The 20,000-nt window shown below is 45.4% G+C and overlaps 1 protein-coding gene across 10 annotated transcripts in view; it reads left to right on the forward strand.

The window, feature by feature from the left end:
• Positions 1-18,294, forward strand: part of cep350 (centrosomal protein 350) — a 29,809-nt gene extending 11,515 nt beyond the window's left edge. For 5 of the 10 annotated variants that reach the window (XM_060881958.1, XM_060881967.1, XM_060881968.1 and 2 more), the window contains exons 20-38: positions 2,436-2,509; positions 2,689-2,784; positions 3,115-3,212; positions 3,318-3,487; positions 3,611-3,798; positions 4,172-4,259; positions 4,358-4,504; positions 5,007-5,158; positions 6,416-6,603; positions 7,052-7,140; positions 7,814-7,904; positions 8,057-8,217; positions 8,309-8,442; positions 8,539-8,630; positions 8,872-10,559; positions 13,545-13,961; positions 14,107-14,253; positions 15,354-15,476; positions 15,786-18,294. In XM_060881958.1, the coding sequence (XP_060737941.1) occupies positions 2,436-2,509; positions 2,689-2,784; positions 3,115-3,212; positions 3,318-3,487; positions 3,611-3,798; positions 4,172-4,259; positions 4,358-4,504; positions 5,007-5,158; positions 6,416-6,603; positions 7,052-7,140; positions 7,814-7,904; positions 8,057-8,217; positions 8,309-8,442; positions 8,539-8,630; positions 8,872-10,559; positions 13,545-13,961; positions 14,107-14,253; positions 15,354-15,476; positions 15,786-15,950 (4,308 nt within the window). In that variant the 3' untranslated portion in view covers positions 15,951-18,294. The remainder of the gene's footprint in view (positions 1-2,435; positions 2,510-2,688; positions 2,785-3,114; positions 3,213-3,317; positions 3,488-3,610; positions 3,799-4,171; positions 4,260-4,357; positions 4,505-5,006; positions 5,159-6,415; positions 6,604-7,051; positions 7,141-7,813; positions 7,905-8,056; positions 8,218-8,308; positions 8,443-8,538; positions 8,631-8,871; positions 10,560-13,544; positions 13,962-14,106; positions 14,254-15,353; positions 15,477-15,785) is intronic. The other 5 variants (XM_060881963.1, XM_060881962.1, XM_060881965.1 and 2 more) reach the window with 5 other exon arrangements.
• Positions 18,295-20,000: the final 1,706 nt, after the last annotated feature.

The raw sequence follows: 20,000 nt of genomic DNA on the forward strand, positions 1-20,000 counted from the left end.
ATGTCACAGTACTACACAACATGTCACAATACTACACAACATGTCACAGTACTACACAACATGTCACAATACTACACAACATGTCACAATACTACACAACATGTCACAATACTACACAACATGTCACAGTACTACACAACACGTCACAGTACTACACAACACGTCACAATATTACACAACACGTCACAATACTACACAACATGTCACAATACTACACAACATGTCACAATACTACACAACATGTCACAATACTACACAACATGTCACAATACTACACAACATGTCACAGTACTACACAACATGTCACAGTACTACACAAAACGTCACAGTACTACACAACATGTCACAGTACTACACAACATGTCACAGTACTACACACGTCACAGTACTACACAACATGTTACAGTACTACACAACATGTCACAGTACTACACACATGTCACAATAGTACACGTCACAGTACTACACAACATGTCACAGTACTACACAACATGTCACAGTACTACACAACATGTCACAGTACAACACACAACATGTCACAGTACTACACAACACGTCACAGTACTACACAACACGTCACAGTACTACACAACACGTCACAGTACTACACAACACGTCACAGTACTACACACATGTCACAATAGTACACGTATGTCACAATAGTACACGTCACAGTACTACACAACACGTCACAGTACTACACAACACGTCACAGTACTACACACATGTCACAATAGTACACGTATGTCACAATAGTACACGTCACAGTACTACACAACATGTCACAGTACTACACAACATGTCACAGTACTACACAACATGTCACAGTACTACACAACACGTCACAGTACTACACAACACGTCACAGTACTACACAACACGTCACAGTACTACACAACACGTCACAGTACTACACACATGTCACAATAGTACACGTCACAGTACTACACAACATGTCACAGTACTACACAACATGTCACAGTACTACACAACACGTCACAGTACTACACAACATGTCACAGTACTACACACATGTCACAGTACTACACAACATGTTACAGTACTACACAACATGTCACAGTACTACACACATGTCACAATAGTACACGTCACAATACTACACATGTCACAGTACTACACACATGTCACAATAGTACACGTCACAATACTACACAACATGTCACAGTACTACACAACATGTCAGTACTACACACATGTCACAGTACTACACACATGTCACAGTACTACACACATGTCACAGTACTACACACATGTCACAGTACTACACAACATGTTACAGTACTACACAACATGTCACAGTACTACACACATGTCACAATAGTACACGTCACAATACTACACAACATGTCACAGTACTACACACATGTCACAATAGTACACGTCACAGTACTACACAACATGTCACAGTACTAGACAACATGTCACAGTACTACACATGTCACAGTACTACACAACATGTCACAGTACTAGACAACATGTCACAGTACTACACATGTCACAGTACTACACACATGTCACAATAGTACACATGTCACAGTACTACACAACATGTCACAGTACTACACACATGTCACAGTACTACACACATGTCACAGTACTACACACATGTCACAGTACTACATGTCACAGTACTACACGTCACAGTACTACACACATTTCACAGTACTACACACATTTCACAGTACTACACACAACATGTCACAGTACTACACACAACATGTCACAGTACTACACACATGTCACAGTACTACACACAACATGTCACAGTACTACACACATGTCACAGTACTACACACAAGATGTCACAGTACTACACACAACATGTCACAGTACTACACACATGTCACAGTACTACACAACATGTCACAGTACTACACAACATGTCACAGTACTACACAACATGTCACAGTACTACACACAACATGTCACAGTACTACACACAACATGTCACAGTACTACACACAACATGTCACAGTACTACACAACATGTCACAGTACTACACAACATGTCACAGTACTACACAACATGTCACAGTACTACACAACATGTCACAGTACTACACAACATGTCACAGTACTACACAACATGTCACAGTACTACACACAACATGTCACAGTACTACACAACATGTCACAGTACTACACAACACGTCACAGTACTACACAAAACGTCACAGTACTACACACATGTCACAGTACTACACAACACGTCACAGTACTACACAACACGTCACAGTACTACACAACATGTCACAGTACTACACAAAGTGGTGCATCACAGTAAAGCACATCTTGATATTTTGTGAAATCTTTTTTCTAAATTGTTAAACAATTACAGATAAATCTGAAACAGTTTTATCACCTAAAATGTGTGTGTGTGTGTGTGTGTGTGTGTGTGTGTGTGTGTGTGTTAGATGACCGAGATGACTCGTTCTCAAATGCTTCCCACTGTCACACCTGTGAGGCAGCCACACCCACAAATGGACAGGTAACCAATCAGAAACCAGTGTCTTTTCTGGCTTATGTGAGTTACTTTATGCTAGTGATGTTACATTCATTCATACTGGTAAAGTATGTTTATTGTATGCTGTACTTCAGTACATTCTGTGTGTGTGTGTTTGTGTGTGTGTGTGTGTTTGTGTGTGTGTGTTTGTGTGTGTGTCTCAGTAGTAGGAGTGAAGTCTCTGCAGAGAAAACGCCAACAGCAGACACTCCACAGAGCAGCCTGGCCGAGTCTGAGTCCTTCAGGATGCATACTGTCAGGTAATACACACACACACACACACACACACACACACCTCCATCCAGGTAGTCCAGCCCAGAGAACAGCTAATATCTTTTGTCCACTTTTCTGTCCATGAGCTTCAGGATCTTCATGTCTGCCATCTGATTGGCTCTTTGCACTTCCTTGTTTTTAACAGGGATGTAAACATTTGAATATCGTTACACCACACGTGTTAGATGGTTTGTCAGAGTGTCATCTTCATGAGGACCAGTTTTATTAGAAGCAGGGATTACTGTGGGTGGCGCTTACTCCACTCAACACCGCAGACTGGTCACAGTCGTCTTTAACACAACCTGTCTGTCTCTCAGCAGTGTGAGACAGGGTGAAGGAGGCAGCATGGACAGGAGCAGCTCGGTGGAAGAGGAAGTGAACACTGTCGCTGACGATTGCCTGCAAACCGACGGAGGTGAGAGGTCTTTAGTGAGACAGACTGGAGCGAGTTTTAGTCGTTAGGGTTGTTATTAGGCTCTTGGATTACTTCCTGTCATCTATTGCCCCTCTGTCCAATCAGCAGACAGCGCCTCAATAAATTATTCTTCGAAGTTTGACGAGTCTGTGACGGAGGACGAGTTGGAGAAGTCGTTTCGTTCCGTGCTTCCGTCAGAATCTCACTGGAGGGGATCCGTGGAGAGAAAACGGCAATCGGACGAGGAACCTCACGCTGACAAATCATCTACCAAGGTACATGACACACACACACTCGCGCACACACACACACACACACACACACACACACTGCGGCAAAACGTGACGTAATATGTACAATATCCCAGACTTTATTTCTTTCTGTCTCGTGTCCTGCAGGACGGCAGTGTCCCAGTGTTCTCTGCGGATCAGTACAGTTTCTCAGAGTTCACCATGGCGATGGTGAAGCAGTGCATGCAGGAAGAGGAAGTTCGCTCTCAGCATCAGAGCTCCCTCCTGCGCCTCCGACATCGAGCACTGAAGGAAAAAACCCGAGCTGAACTTGACTGGCTCGAGCTTCAAAAGAGGCAGGAAACACCTCCCACATTCACCGAAGCCCCGCCCATATACACAGCGTCAAAGTTTCCCCCACACCCCCTACATCAACATAGCTCCGCCCAAATCCCCTATACTCCACCCTGATATATAGGATTTACATTTTATAAAAGACACTTCGCTGTCTACTCATCTAGCTAATATAACCCCAGTGATGCCCAAAGCTCCACCCACACCATTAACTGATGAGCTACGTTCAGCCTCCTCCACAGCCTCAGTAGTTCATGTGATCCATGGCGCTACATTCCCATAATTCCTCAGCAGTGTGTTTGATTTTGCAAAGCCATGTAAAGTTTGTGATGTACATTCCTCTGTATCTGTCTCACTCTCACCGTCCTTCTCCAGGCGTCTGCGTGACAAGGGAGAGGATGATAAAATGCCTCCGATTCGCAAAAAACAGCGAGGCCTGCTGCTGAAACTACAACAGGAGCAGGTGAATAACTCAACATCGTCCTGTTACAGCTCTGTTACACCAGTATACACAGTAACACAGCTGTGTGTGTGTGTGTGTGTGTGTGTGTGTGTGTGTAGGCGGAAATAAGGAGGCTGCAGGAAGCGAACCGTGCGGCACGAAGGGAGAGGAAACTGTTGCTGAAACAACAAGAGGAGATTGAGAGGATCCAACACACAACACTGAAACTGAGGGAGAAACTCAGGAACGCTGGAGATACAAACCAGGTCTCAGCACACGCTCTACTACATACTTCACTACACAACGTACAGATCTCTCACACACACACACACACACGCTCTACTACACACTTCACTACACAACGTACAGATCTCTCACACACACACACACACACACGCTCTACTACACACTTCACTACACAACGTACAGATCTCTCTCACACACACACACACACACACACACACACGCTCTACTACACACTTCACTACACAACGTACAGATCTCTCACACACACACACACACACACGCTCTACGACACACTTCACTACACAACGTACAGATCTCTCACACACACACACGCTCTACTACACACTTCACTACACAACGTACAGATCTCTCTCACACACACACACACACACACACACACACGCTCTACTACACACTTCACTACACAACGTACAGATCTCTCACACACACACACACACACACACACACGCTCCCTAAGCTACTGCTTGTGAAGTATACTGTTCTGCTGTTCTGTACTTTCAGAGGTCACCCGTGTCAAATGCGAGCAGGAATTTGGCCCCTCCCACCGAGCTGGATGTGGAGTTTCGTAGCCCCTCCTCTTTATCTGTGTCGGGGAGCGAGACCAGCAGCATAATGAAGAAGCTGAAGAAGATGAACTATCACACAGATGAGAGGTAACACACACACACACACACACTTGTCACTGTTGTCACTGTAACTGTTTCCTGTGCTTACACACCTCATTCAGTGTCCTAATCATCACCACACTGTTAAACCGTTCCAATCTTCCACACAGTGTTCAGAGAACTCTGGTGTGTGTTCTGCCTTGGTCTGGTTCTTTAGTTAGGGCAGAACACACATCACACTCGGCCCGAGTGCGTCTAAGAGATGTGCTTTCGGTCTGCTTCTGAGTCAGCTTTAAGAACAAAACGATTCGACTCAGAGTCGTTTCTGAACCAACTCCATCGCCAAAAATAAATCTTAACTTTTCCCAACTTTTGTATGTCTGAGCAACGAATTAAACATTTCCAGCTCTGCGCACACACACACACACACACACACACACACACACACACACACATTTCAGCTTTTAGATTTATTAATCATGCATAAATGTGAACAGCAAATTGATTTAAAAGAATCAACAAGCATACATGATTCCTTAGTGTTTCTTTACTTTAAAGGTGTTGTTTATGGTCTGTCGGTGTGTTAGGCAGAAGATTACAGTGCTGGTCTGAGGACAAGGTTCTTTTGTTACAGGATGTGATGCACTCTCTCTCTCTCTCTCTCTCTCTCTTTTCCATTCATCTCTATCTCCTTTTTTTCTTATTTGTTTGCCTTTGTGTGTGTTGTGTATTTTTTTTTGTATTTTTAGCAGCAGCTCTGCCGTGCAGTGCCTCTTCTCCATGTTTAGTGCCCTCCGCTGGGCGTCTTTGCGTGTCTGTCTCTCTAAACTCCATCCTCACTTCCTCGTTATCTACAGTCAGTTAGTCAGGTACAGTACAGCACTCTGCCGTGGAGCATGCTGTGTGTACAAAGCAAAAAAAGACACTAATAATAATAAAGGCCAGGGTGTGTGTGTGTGTGTGTGTGCATGCCTGCCTGTGTGTGTGTGTGTGTGTGTGTGTGTGTGTAGACTTGAGTAGTTGGGAGTTCCTTAAAGCGACAAGAATCCCAATAAATGAAGAGACCATTATTAAGGAGGAAGATGGAATTTACAAACTCCTAGGTTGTTGTTGATGATGATGATGATGATGAAGATGCGATGCCGGTACACTTTCTAGTGCACTGATGAGGATTGTACATGGTTTGGTGTGTGTGATTGCGTGTTTGGGCTTTTTGCTTTGCTAAGGACAACGATCATTTCTTAACCATGTTTTTCTTTCCATCTGTGTCTGTCTCTGACTTCTCTCTCTGTCGTTCTCATTCAGATTTCTTACTCAGCGTGAGCTGCGATTGGTACATTGGCGTCAGCAGGTGGAGGCGGAGCTGAGACGCGCAGACGGGGCGGAGCCCCAGTGGAAGGGGCAGGCGACGTCAGACAGACACGCACAGCAGAAACACAGCACAGATGAGCTGCAGAGAGACAGACAGGAGGAGAAGAAGAAGACAGGGCAAGGTGAGTGACAGAGGAATAGACTAATGACTAAAGAGATGGAGAGATAAGGAAAAAGAGAAAGATACCGGAATGGAGACAGGAAATGTTGGGTGGAGCGAAGGTCCTTTAGCAAAGTACAGAGAAAGAGATTACAAAGAAGACATGGAGAGGGAGAGAGACACTGATGGATGGACAGACAGACAGATAGAAGGAGACTGTGTGTAGTTTGGGTTCAGTTTCATACACACAGGTAGATGCAGAGACACAGACGGACAGAAATAACACGGTATTTATAGTGCCTGAAATGTGCACTTATCAAACCTCCCTCGATAGTGTACCACAATAGTCCACTTCCTGTTAGGTTTTTTGTTACCTTGACAACAGAACCTCTGTCTGGGTCGTATCCTGAATGTACTAGTACAATAATCATTGCTGGTGCACTAATTATGGGCTTGTTTTCCCTTCCCAGAGGTGCGAAGTGAGGGTGACTCGTCATCTGTGCTGTCCATCTCCAGCATACACACAGTACAGGAGTGTGAGAACACACACAGCCATGAGGTGAGACACACACACACACACACACACACACACACACACACACACTCTGCAGTACTTATATAGTAATCAAACAGAGAGGTGGTTTAGAAAATAGATGGACAAATGGACAGTCGCATGCAGAGACACACAGATGCAGTGAGAGAGAGAAATAGTCTAGAGCAAAGGCAGTGAGACAGACAGGTGGGTGGAGCCTCGGGCGGTGAGACAGACGGGTGGGTGGTGTCTTGTGCGGTGAGACACAGGTGGGTGGAGTCTCGGGCGGTGAGACAGACGGATGGGTGGAGTCTCGGGCAGTGAGAAAGACAGGTGGGTGGAGTCTCGGGCGGTGAGAGACAGGAGGGTGGAGTCTCGGGCGGTGAGACAGACGGATGGGTGGAGTCTTGGGCGGTGAGACAGACAGGTGGGTGGAGTCTCGGGCGGTGAGACAGACAGGAAGAGGAACAGATGGATTTACACAGAGATGTAGCAGACAGACAGACTCGGATCAAGGATATTGAATACAACATTATACACAGTGATGTTAATTCTGTGTGTGTGTGTGTGTGTGTGTGTGTGTGTACGTGTGTGTGTACGTGTGTGTGTACGTGTGTGTGTACGTGTGTGTGTACGTGTGTGTGTACGTGTGTGTGTACGTGTGTGTGTACGTGTGCGTGTACGTGTGTGTGTGTAACAGTCTCCCCTGGTTCCTGAAAGTTCCAGCAGTAAAGTGACTTCACACAGCAACACCAGGAAGCGAGACCTCCCGTCCTCAGCCCCAACATCTGGTCAGTCACACACACACACACACACACACACACACACACACACACACACACACACACACACACACTCTTCAGCTGTAAAACACTACATCCAACACCAGAAGCTGAGTTTGTTTTATAACTAATAGCTAATTTCTTGCTCTTGTCCCCTACAGAGGCAGCATCGGATCAGAGTGACATTGAGGGGCGTGTCTTGGCTCTGAGGGCGGAGCTTCGTCGGCGTAAAGCTGAAGTGCAGCGTCTAAAGAAGGAGCAGAGACTGAGACACAAAGAGCGACTGAAAGCTCAGGAGGCCAGTCTGATCAAACAGTTGGAGGTACACACACACACACACACACACACACACACACACACACACATGTATGATGGTATGATACTGAATCTTCTGCTCATCTCTTTGTCCACAGTCCTACAACAACTTCATTCAGAAGACAAAAGCTGAGCTGAGTAAATCAGATGCTGCCACTTCGACTAAACCGCAGATCAAAACTCCAACATCAGGCTCACATAAGTCCGGAACAGAAACCTCCACCTCGGACAGGTCTGACACCATCTTACTCTATGGTAATCCTCTCAGTCATCTGAATCCTTCTTCTCTTCATCATCATCATCTTCTTCTTCTTCATCCTCTATACAGGTCTGAAACCGAGAAGAGTTTCACAGGAAAAAGCCACGAGTCCGAGTCAGAGAAATCAGACAGGACACACACAGAGACTCCGGAGCTGAGTGGTGCGTAAAGACACACTGTCGTCGTCTCCATGCAAAATAGATATAAAGCTGTCGACAAATTCAAAGGGACCGACGAACGACCTCATATAAGGCTAAATAACAGCATGCACGTTGCATTGGTTGCCATAGTAACATTTAGTATAATAGTATGTAGTTTAGGATGTAATTGTGTTTGCACCCATCTTCATCATTTCCAGTTGTTCTGTCTATCTAAGATACAATGTGAACTTTCCTTCATCAGATGAAGATCCTCCCACTGTGACCCCGACCCCGGTGTTGGGAAGCCCCAACCGTCTGAGTCCTCCTGAAACCCAGCAGGATGAGCAGACGCCACCTGAAAGCCCCACCCACGCCTCTGCCAATCAGAGCGCAGCCTCCGGTCCGAGGTCAGAGCTCATCGAGGAGCTGGAATCTCAGAGGTCACGTTTGTCTCCGTCAGAACACTCGTATCAGGTGCTGGATCTGAAGATCCAGGACACACACGAGGATTTCTCCAACAACGAAACGGAAATTGCCTTCGCTGTAAAAGTCATCCACGAAGAAGAAGAAGAAGAACAAGAGCATGTGAACAATTCTGAAGATAATAAATCCACTTCCTTAATCGTAGCTGAACCAGAACCAGAAGAACCCAAACGTCCAGAGATTCCTTCATCCTTAGAGGTCTCCGAAGACTCCGAACACAAACCCACTCCGTCGTCGACAGTCGACAACTACAAAGATGATTTCGAATCAGCGATTCAGGAGCAAACTCGACCTCACTCGCCATCTTCTGAAGATCCAGAAGAGGAATCGTACAAATTCTCCTTCAGCAGTGAGGAGGAGATCGAGGAGGAGATCAGCCTCAAGTCAGGGAACGCTAGCGGTACCTTCGAGCAGGAACGACCTTTGGATCTCGACTTCCTGGGACAGTATACGAAAGAAAGTGTCGATGTTCTCAGCACTCTAAAGACTCTGGAGGATGAAATGGCCGATTATGCGATTGGTGATCGAGTTCTGGTGAGCAACGTTCAGCCAGGAACTCTGAGGTTCAAGGGACCCACCGGGTTTGCAAACGGATTCTGGGCCGGAGTGGAGCTGGATGTATCCGAAGGAAGCAACAACGGCACCTACGATGACATCATTTACTTCCAGTGCAAAGAGAAACACGGGATATTTGCTCCTCCTGATAAGATCTCTCATTTACCTGAGATGTTTGAAGGTCGTACCAGAACCTCAGAGGAGGAAGATTCCTCGTTTGATGATCCGTCAAACGAAGCGGAGAAGACGGACAAGACCGACGGCACGCTTCAGAATAAAAAAGCAGATCCAGGTCCACCTTCTGAGATGAGGGAACCTTCTGAGAAACACTGCAATATTGATTTGAAGCCTTCTTGCATTACAGAAGACTTGAAGATTGACCACGCTTCTGTCGATGGTGAGATCTTCGAGGATCTTAACGGAGGAAATCATTCTGTGTCACTCGAGAGGTTTGGAGACGTTGTCCTTGAATTTAAAGATGTCTCTAAAGTCGAGGAGGTTCAGGAGGATCAAACACCAGACATTCTGGACCTGCTAATCTGTGGTAAGACGTCTACTTCGACAGAGGACCTTCAGAAACCTTTAGAAGTTCCTCCTGAGAAGACGACGGAGGACGGCGTGGACGGCTCGGCCGTTACGGAGAGCAAACCCCTCGTGACTCTGGCTGATACGCTTATGGAACGCTTCATGAGCGATGCCCTGCAACAGTTTCAGAAGATCAAGAAAGCAAAGGAGCAGAAAATCTCAGCTGCTAATCAACTTGTCTTCCTTGGTGAGGATGAAGAACTCCGTGGGAACAACATGTCTCAGCTCAGAACTTCGTCCATCAGCCAGACGAACAAGGAAAGTTTCCACATTGTCTTTGACAAGGACGAAGAAGAAGCGTCTTCTCCTGAGCTCTGCAACCGATTGGTAGGTGTTTTATGTTCTTCTGTTTTTATTGTAATAAGGAATAAACCGATATCACAACTCCGAGTACTGGTTCAGACCAGATACCAAGATGATACCGAGGTCATTTCAGTTGCCATGGCGACTGTTTACGAGGTTCTTCTGCTAAACTGTGCTAAAATTTGGGGAAAATGTCACATGGTGTAGGTTTACAGGAGGAAATAAAATCAGACAACAGATGATGCCGGAGTCTCGGGAGCAAGACAGGACGTCATGTCTGTGTGGGTGTGGCTTACTCTCCCCTTACCTGTCAATCACAGCAACACTAGCCAATCACAGCTTCTCATTGTATTGGATCACTACTAGGGATGCGCCGATCAGGATTTTTGCCACCGATACCGATATGTAAACTCTCTAATCAACCTTAACTTTTTTTCAGATAAAGACATGTTGCAAGATCGGTTACTATAAATGTTGCCTTTGTTATATTTTTTGTTATATTTTTAAAGTAAAAGGAGGAAGCCAGGAAATTCCTGGGAGTGGAGAATCACTTGCCTCTTTTCAAAGTCTTCGGTAATCCACTGCGCTGTCAAACTTAACATGGACATAGGGGATACACTAGAGCTCCAAATGTCAGTAGTTAAACTCACCACGGTCACATTTTCGTGAAGTAGACTGTTTATGTGGCTGTAGACGATTTGATATAACTCTTTATAGGCAGTTTATATCGTGGTTCAACATGTGCAATTAGGCGTTTAAATCCAATGTCATCTGTGACTGACGGAGGCTGGTGGTCAATGCATATAAATTCCATTATCTTTGCGGTTATTTCCTAATAATAGCTTTCTTGCTCTCTGGTGTGACGTTCTCGAAACGTCATAGTAATTCCACACCGGCGATGACATGACTGTGGCGCCAAAACATTTACGTCCCCACTCATCGTCTACGTCCTCACGCATTGACGTCGTCAATTGCGATCGGTTCCTAAGATCGGCCAAGTTTAACGAATACCGATCGAGTCATAAAATGTGATTATCGGCCGATACGATCTTCGGCCGATCGATCGGAGCATCTCTAATCACTACATTATTAATTATAACAAATCTTAGACCGGTGTTTATTAAAGTGTAAATTAGGGTCTTATGTTTCGCTCATCAACAGCTAGAATTCCCTTCAGGTTGGTGTTTTAACTAAAGGTGGGGGGTGCGAGGTGTGTGTGTGTGTGTGTGCATGTGTGTTTTTGATGTTGTCTTTGATCAGTAGTTATGTAGCTCATGATTTTAGTCACATGACCGTGATATTGTCAGTGATGGAGTGAATTAAGATTGGTTCTCTTTGGGAGTGACAAGATTGGACAGGATTAGGAACGAATACATCAGAGGGACAGCTCATGTTGGATGTTTTGGGGACAAAGTTAGGGAGGACAGATTAAGATGGCTTGGACGTGTTCAGAGGAGGGAGAGTGAGTTTATTGGTAGGAGAATGTTGGACATGGAGCTGCCAGGCAGGAGGCAAAGAGGAGGTATATGGATGTAATTAATGAGGATATGAAGCTTGTGGGTGAAAGTGTTGAGGATGCAGAAGATAGGGAGAGGTGGAGAGAGATGATTCACTGTGGAGACCCCTGAAGGGAAAAGTTGAAAGAAGAGTGAATTAAGATTCAGCCACAGTAACATTAAAGGTGCGGTCACCGTTGTTTGAAAGCCAATGTTGACATATAAAATCACCAAAACAAACACGCCCCAACCCAAATAAGTCCCGCCCCTGTATCGATAGCTCCGCCCACACATACATACGTAACCCAGGCGACTAACAGAAAGAAATGTGTGTTTATCATAGCTGAAGGGAAGAACAATACGATTGTAGATAAACAAACAAACAAGCAAAAATGACACACAAGCATAATCATGTAAAGGACAAAGACATATATTAGTTCTGTGTAACAAAACAAAACCAACGTTACTCACCTATCGAGAAGGAAAAAAGCGCCTCGGCGTCTTAAGTAAAGTTGGTCACATATTCACAGATTGGAGTTTCCCGAGTCAATAACTCCTGAGCTAAACACTGTTACTACACAAAACACGGTTGTAGCTGCGTCTCTACATTACTACGATAGAAAAGAGGTGTTATTTGTGTAGTAACAGTGTTTAGCTCAGGAGTTATTGACTCAGGAAACTCCAATCTGTGAATATGTGACCAACTTCCTGCTCCTTCAGTTCTCTCCAGCGCTGGAAAGCTGATCCTATATTAACACGTCCTACTTCTTACCTTATCGTAAGCCTTTCTTCACTTTATTTCTTTGTTTTTATCCTCCATGTCAATGTTAAAACCACTTTCTGCTAATGTCACACATGCGCACTGAACACTCTCTCCGCCCATATCGACAAGCCCCGCCCCTTTCAGCTCATTGGCTACACGTTTGTTTTGTATTTGTTTAGTTTGTCGTCCCGACTCAGTTTTCTGAAGCATTTCTCCAACAACGGAGACCCCACCTTTAATGTGAAGTGGATCAGGAGAAGAAACCCATACGATCACCAACGAAGACACAACCATTCTTCAGCTACTTTCGTTCCTTTAAATCAACATATTTTTGCTTCCTAACCAGGATAAAGTTTAGCTGTTTATTGTGATACGAAACGTAATGACCGGGTCCTGAGGAGCGAAGTTCAGCCTGAAGTTAAACAGTTTTATCAGTTTGTCCCTTTTTGTAAACGTTACACAAGCCTGAGTTTAGGAGAAGAGACCGTAGGAGAGGCTTCACTTTAGAGTTTAAATATTCAATATTATATTTAAATCAGTCCAATAATATTCGCATTATAATTATTTTTTTTTATTGTTTCCATCCTCTACTTTAATGAAGCATTATTATATTTGTATTCATTATATTTTATTCATATTTTAATAAGTGCTATAATGACACAAGTTCCTTTGATTCATTTATATGGATTTAATTTAAATGTTTAATCCTCAGCTCTGAGTTGTGATGAATAAGTGGTGTTATGTGTTCAGGAGAGCCCAGTGTTGGGTCAGGAGGAGCTGGTCCAGCGCTTAGAGGAGCTGGAGCTGAACCGTGAGTTCCTACACGTGCTCGGCGATGAGCCGGACTGGTTCGATGAGGACTTCGGCCTCAGCTCTCGCAAACATGCTCAGCACAAGAACAAACTCCGACAGGAAGAGCTCACGTCCACGTCTACAGCGAAACTCCCACTCATCAGGCAGCAGGAGGAGGCAGCGACCACCGCTATGTTGGTCCCTCACAAAGCCGGCGAGGTGGAGAAGCTGGTGGGCGCCGCCCTGCTGGAGATCTGGACAAGCTGCGGGATGGAGCGTGGTAATCAGAGTCTGACAGCGTTGCCCAAACCCCAGGCTTCAGGATCCCTGCTGGGGGATGAGAACAGTGAGGAGTGTGTACACAGCTACAAACAGGTCAGTGATGTGCCATGTTTATAACAGGGCTCTGATTAGAACACAGCCAGTGTTCAGATATTACAGTTTCTAGTGCAGAATTAATAGTGTGTGTGTGTGTGTGTGTGTGTGTGTGTGTGTGTGTGTGTGTGTGTGTGTGGGGTAGGCGGTGTTTGACCTGGCATGGGAGCTCATGCAGGAAATCTATGCTGAGGATCCCAACACAAATCGTCCTCTGTGGATCAAACCACGGCGTGTTAATTCTACATACATCCACAGAATCGACGACCCCAGTGACCTCACTAAAGTCCAGGTGTGTACAGTGTGTGTACAGTGTGTGTGTGTGTGTACAGTGTGTGTGTGTGTGTACAGTGTGTGTGTGTGTGTGTACAGTGTGTGTGTGTGTGTACAGTGTGTGTGTACAGTGTGTGTGTACAGTGTGTGTGTACAGTGTGTGTACAGTGTGTGAGTACTGTGTGTGTAGTGTGTACAGTGCGTATAGTGTGTGTACAGTGTGTGTGTGTGTACAGTGTGTGAGTACTGTGTGTGTGTAGTGTGTACAGTGCGTATAGTGTGTGTACAGTGTGTGTGTGTACAGTGTGTGAGTACTGTGTGTGTAGTGTGTACAGTGTGTGTAGTGTGTACAGTGCGTATAGTGTGTGTGTACAGTGTGTGTGTGTACAGTGTGTGAGTACTGTGTGTGTGTACAGTGTGTGAGTACTGTGTGTAGTGTGTACAGTGCGTGTAGTGTGTACAGTGCGTATAGTGTGTGTACAGTGTGTGTGTGTGTAGTGTGTACAGTGTGTGTAGTGTGTACAGTGTGTGTAGTGTGTGTGTGTGTACAGTGTGTGTACAGTGTGTGTACAGTGTGTGTGTGTGTACAGTGTGTGTACTGTGTGTGTGTACAGTGTGTGTACTGTGTGTGTGTACAGTGTTTGTGTGTGTGTACAGTGTTTGTGTGTGTGTACAGTGTGTGTGTGTGTACAGTGTGTGTGTACAGTGTGTGTGTGTACAGTGTGTGTGTGTACAGTGAGTGTGTGTACAGTGAGTGTGTGTACAGTGAGTGTGTGTACAGTGTTTGTGTGTGTGTACAGTTTGTGTGTGTGTGTGTACAGTGTTTGTGTGTGTGTACAGTGTTTGTGTGTGTGTACAGTGTGTGTACAGTGAGTGTGTACAGTGTGTGTGTGTGTACTGTGTGTGTGTGTGTACAGTGTGTGTACTGTGTGTGTGTACAGTGTTTGTGTGTGTGTACAGTGTTTGTGTGTGTGTACAGTGTGTGTGTACAGTGTGTGTGTACAGTGTGTGTGTGTGTACAGTGAGTGTGTACTGTGTGTGTGTGTGTACTGTGTGTGTGTGTGTGTGTGTGTACAGTGTGTGTGTGTGTAAGGATTTTTTTCTTTGTGTAAATTGCAGGCGTTTGTCACCGGTGAGGTTCTGAAGCTGTTCGGTCTGAATAAAGAGCAGAACCACAGAAGTGACTGGCAGAAGATGCTGAAGTTTGGCCGCAAGAAAAGAGACAGAGTCGACCACATCCTGGTACACACACACACACACACACACACACACACACACACGCACAACCACCTTGATCAGACACGAGACAGGGAACAGGATGGAGAGATCTGTACACAGGCATATGGAGAGATGAGAGAGAGAGAGAGAGAGAGAGAGAGAGATATATATATATATAGATGGATAGTGTGAATTAAATAGACAGATGAAGACAGATGGATAAATGAACAGAGTGATACATAAACACTGAGGGACAGACGGAGATAAATACAGAGGGACTATAGTAAGCAGTAATGACGTGTGTGTGTGTGTGTGTGTGTGTGTGTGTTGCAGGTGCAGGAGCTCCATGAAGAAGAGGCTCTGTGGGTGAACTACGATGAAGACGAGCTGCTGGTAAAGATGCAGCTGGCTGACGGGATCCTGGACACACTGCTGAAGGACACGGTGGACGTTCTCACCAACATCCATGAGAGGAGATCCACACGGGTCTCGTCCTGATCCTCCGGCACACTTCTGCCACTTACACCCGTTACTACACCCGTTATACCCTGCTCTGAACCAGGAACACAGAGTTCTCTGAGGGATCTAGATGGGTCGTGTCCCAATCCTGCTGCTCAGATCTCCTGTCGCTCCTCCCTGCGTTCGGGACTGAACCGGATCTTACCTCCGTCTGTACAACTGTACGATATTCACCTACGTGCTGGATTTTTAATTTATTTGTAAAGGAAGAAAAACATTTTTAAAAAATTGTGTGAAAATGTGTAAAGAGATGATTTAAGCGTGTGTGTACGTGTCTAAGCACATGGAGAACCTAGAGGAACAGAGCAGAAGGAGATGATTTAGAGATTAATGCAGAACAATAAATTGATCTATAAACTGCGTGTTTTAAAGATTTAGAAGAGTTTAATGAACAGAAACTAAACCTAACGAGTACATGATGAGAGATTAGTGCTTTATTCACTCTCACTTTCCCTTCTGCCTTTACTAAACCTCCATATTAAGTGCCTCACGGTTTCTGCTCCCTCTGTAGGGGAGAAACGTTTTAAACCTTTCTCTCGTGCGTTGTGAGCCGAGCCGCCTTCTTACACTCCGAACTTTTAAACTCCATCCGTCTCTGCCTTACAGCTGGATTATAGAGCAGAGGAGGAGTGTGGTAGACTGTGCTCGGTGATAGTGCGCAGTGGGTGGTGGTAGCGTGCACGCGGTGGGTGGTAGCCTGCAGTGGGTGGTAGAGTGCGCGCGGTGAGTGGTGGTAGCGTGCGCTCGGTCGTGGTAGCGTGCACTCGGTCGTGGTAGCGTGCGCTCGGTCGTGGTAGCGTGCGCTCGGTCGTGGTAGCGTGCGCTCGGTCATGGTAGCGTGCGCTCGGTCGTGGTAGCGTGCGCTCGGTCGTGGTAGCGTGCGCTCGGTCGTGGTAGCGTGCGCTCGGTCGTGGTAGCGTGCGCTCGGTCGTGGTAGCGTGCGCTCGGTGGGTGGTGGTAGCGTGCGCTCGGTCGTGGTAGCGTGCGCTCGGTCGTGGTAGCGTGTGCTCGGTGGTGGTGGTAGCGTGCACTCGGTCGTGGTAGCGTGTGCTCGGTCGTGGTAGCGTGCGCTCGGTGGGTGGTGGTAGCGTGCGCTCAGTCGTGGTAGCGTGCGCTCGGTCATGGTAGCGTGCACTCGGTCGTGGTAGCGTGTGCTCGCTGGGACTTGTAAAAAAAGACAAACTGTCACCACAAACTTCTCCGAGATTGAAACGGTCTGCGTCCTGTTTGTGCTGCTCACTAAACACCGTCCCACACTCAGTAGGGAACCTTTTCACCTACGTTTAGAACAAAACCTCAACGTTTATTTTTAGAGGCTGCGTCAATCCTGCATTAAAGACAGACCCTTATCTCTACAGGTCCAGGTGGGTCGTGTCCTGATTCTGCTGCTCACCCTGTTTTTATGCACACTTTACTTTTGGTCCCTTTATTCTGCATTTAGAACAGAGCCAGAACCTCTGAGATTAAAACCGATCCTGTCCTGATTCTGCCGCTCGGACTCCTCTTACACACTCAGTACGGTTCGTCGTCCTGGACAGACATTTTTTGAGATTTTTCGACAGGCTGTGTCCTAAATCTGGACTTCCCTCAATAAGGGTCCTTTAAGCCCATTTTCTGCATTTAGGACAGAACCATTTTTTTCTACAAGATTTTAAAGCCCTTACTCCAACGTCTCACTTTTCACTCTACCTCTTTCACACAAAGGCATGTTGTGACTCGACTCTATCCTACAGCGAGAACCTCCTTTTTATGACGGTTGTAGAACTGAATCATGATCTGTAATGAAGTCGTATCTTCACTCCTCCGTCTTTCTCTCACTCTGAGCAGAATTATGGGATTGCCTTGTTCACGAGTGACGTACATCAAACGCTCCTTCAGACATGTCCATGATAAGGGCTCTAACACAACAGCGGCCTCCGTTCTGCCTTCTGTAGAGACTCGCAGTAAAGAATCTCTCTACAACCCGCGTGTAGGACGAAGCCAAACCCAGTTTTTCTGTGTGATTGAAACCCAAGCAGTAAAGCTCCGCCTCCTGAGCAGTAAAACTCCGCCTCCTGAGCAGTAAAACTCCGCCTCCTGAGCAGTAAAACTCCGCCTCCTGAGCAGTAACACCCCTGCTGCTCCTAAGCTTCCACCTTAACAGTCTTACATGTTGAAGTAGTGATGTTTAGAGCAGGTTCTGTATTTAAGTGACTAAACAGGAGCGCAGGGTGGAGTCGGACGAGGACAGAGGACAGAGGACAAAGCTCTGTTTGTGCACATGTACATATTAAACCTTACAACTGTTTAAAATTGTAAATAAAGCTCTAAAATATTCAGTCAACTTGTGATTTCTGTCTTTCTCTCTCACACACACACACACATCTTACACCACAGAGCTGCTGAATCCTGGACTCTGATTGGTCAGAAGGCGTCTCAATTACAGCAGCAGAGATTTATATTAATGTCCTGATACGTTATTGTTTCCATAGCAACAGCTGATATCGAACTGTAACACTGCAGTAAATCTCTCGCTCTCACACACACACACACACACACTGTTTATTACAGACTTAATGTTTTACACTGCAGTGTTCAGATCATTACAATCAGGACTAAATTGAGTGTGTGTGTGTGTGTGTGATTTTTGACTCCTGCTGTCGACGCTTGACGTTGAATTTTCCAGTTCTTCATCTCAAAATCTTTAGCTCTGTATCTCCTGCTGCGTCTTCTTTATTCTCACCGTCATGATGTCATTCAGGACAACTTCAGTGAAAGCAGGTGCTCATCATCATCAGAACCTCAACCTCATTTTATTAGGTTTGAAAGTGGTTTCTGTCCACGTTTATGTACCAGGTATAATTGTGCTGCATGAGTTCCTCCAGAAGCTCCTCCTTAATCTACTGAGTAGAAGCTTCACACGTGGCTTTGAGTTCTGTGTTATTTCTCTTGTCTAAAGTGGAAATAAATAACCGTTTGTGACGTCACTGAATTTTTTATTTATTTATTTTGTTTTACTTTTTAAATCAATAAGAAAATGGACAAACACCCACAGAGATATCGATCTGACCTGAAAAGATATGCAGTGAGAAACAAAGTCCAGCTGAACTTCAGAAGGAAAGCAAACAGATCCTTCATCACTGTAGTGATTGTGATGAACCCCAAATAAAGATCAGCCAGAGTCCAGACCTGAATCACACTAAACCCCTGTGTGGAGACCTGAAGCTGTGTCCAGGAGACACTTTTACAGTCTGATGTAAATGTTGCAGTCGAGACGCCGAGACTCAAAAACACAGAGTGGTGAAATCAGATCAAAAGCTGCTTCAACAGAGGGTTAGTTTAGGGGGTGAATACTTATGCAACCAGGTTACTCTGTTATTTCCCTAAAAAAAACACTGCAACTGTAACTGAACAATTGTGTGTTCAACTCTGTCACTGACGTCTGTTTACAAAGGTGTGTATGTGCGTGTGCGTGTGTGTGTGTGCGTGTGTGCGTGTATGTCTGTGTGTGCGTGTATGTGTGTGTGTGCGTGTATGTCTGTGTGTGTGCGTGTATGTGTGTGTGTGCGTGTATGTCTGTGTGTGTGCGTGTATGTGTGTGTGTGCGTGTATGTGTGTGTGTGCGTGTATGTCTGTGTGCGTATGTAAGTATGTAAATATTTGACAAAACAGAGCTCATATGTTCCACCTTCTCCCTTTAGTTTGTTCTAGAATGTTCCAGTAAATAAACCTATGAGTATTAACTTCTACACAAGACTTAATCATGAGAAACAAATGAACTGCCTTAATCATTTCTACAACACCACACACACACACACACACACACAGTTCTGGCCTCTGATTGGTGTTCAGGTGGTGATTAATTCTCTCTATCAGCAGCTCTGACTGTAGCTCAGGTTTATATTAATGACTCGCTCTGATACCTTATCGTTTCCATAGTAACAGCTCCTTCACACGGACATGTACAGAACACACTCCACATAAACACTGATTAATACATGTGTGTGTAATGTGTGTGTGTGATGTGGTGAAGGAGTCTCCAGTGTCAGT

This window comes from Tachysurus vachellii, chromosome 11 (genome assembly GCF_030014155.1).
Source record: "Tachysurus vachellii isolate PV-2020 chromosome 11, HZAU_Pvac_v1, whole genome shotgun sequence".
Classification (NCBI taxonomy): domain Eukaryota; kingdom Metazoa; phylum Chordata; class Actinopteri; order Siluriformes; family Bagridae; genus Tachysurus; species Tachysurus vachellii.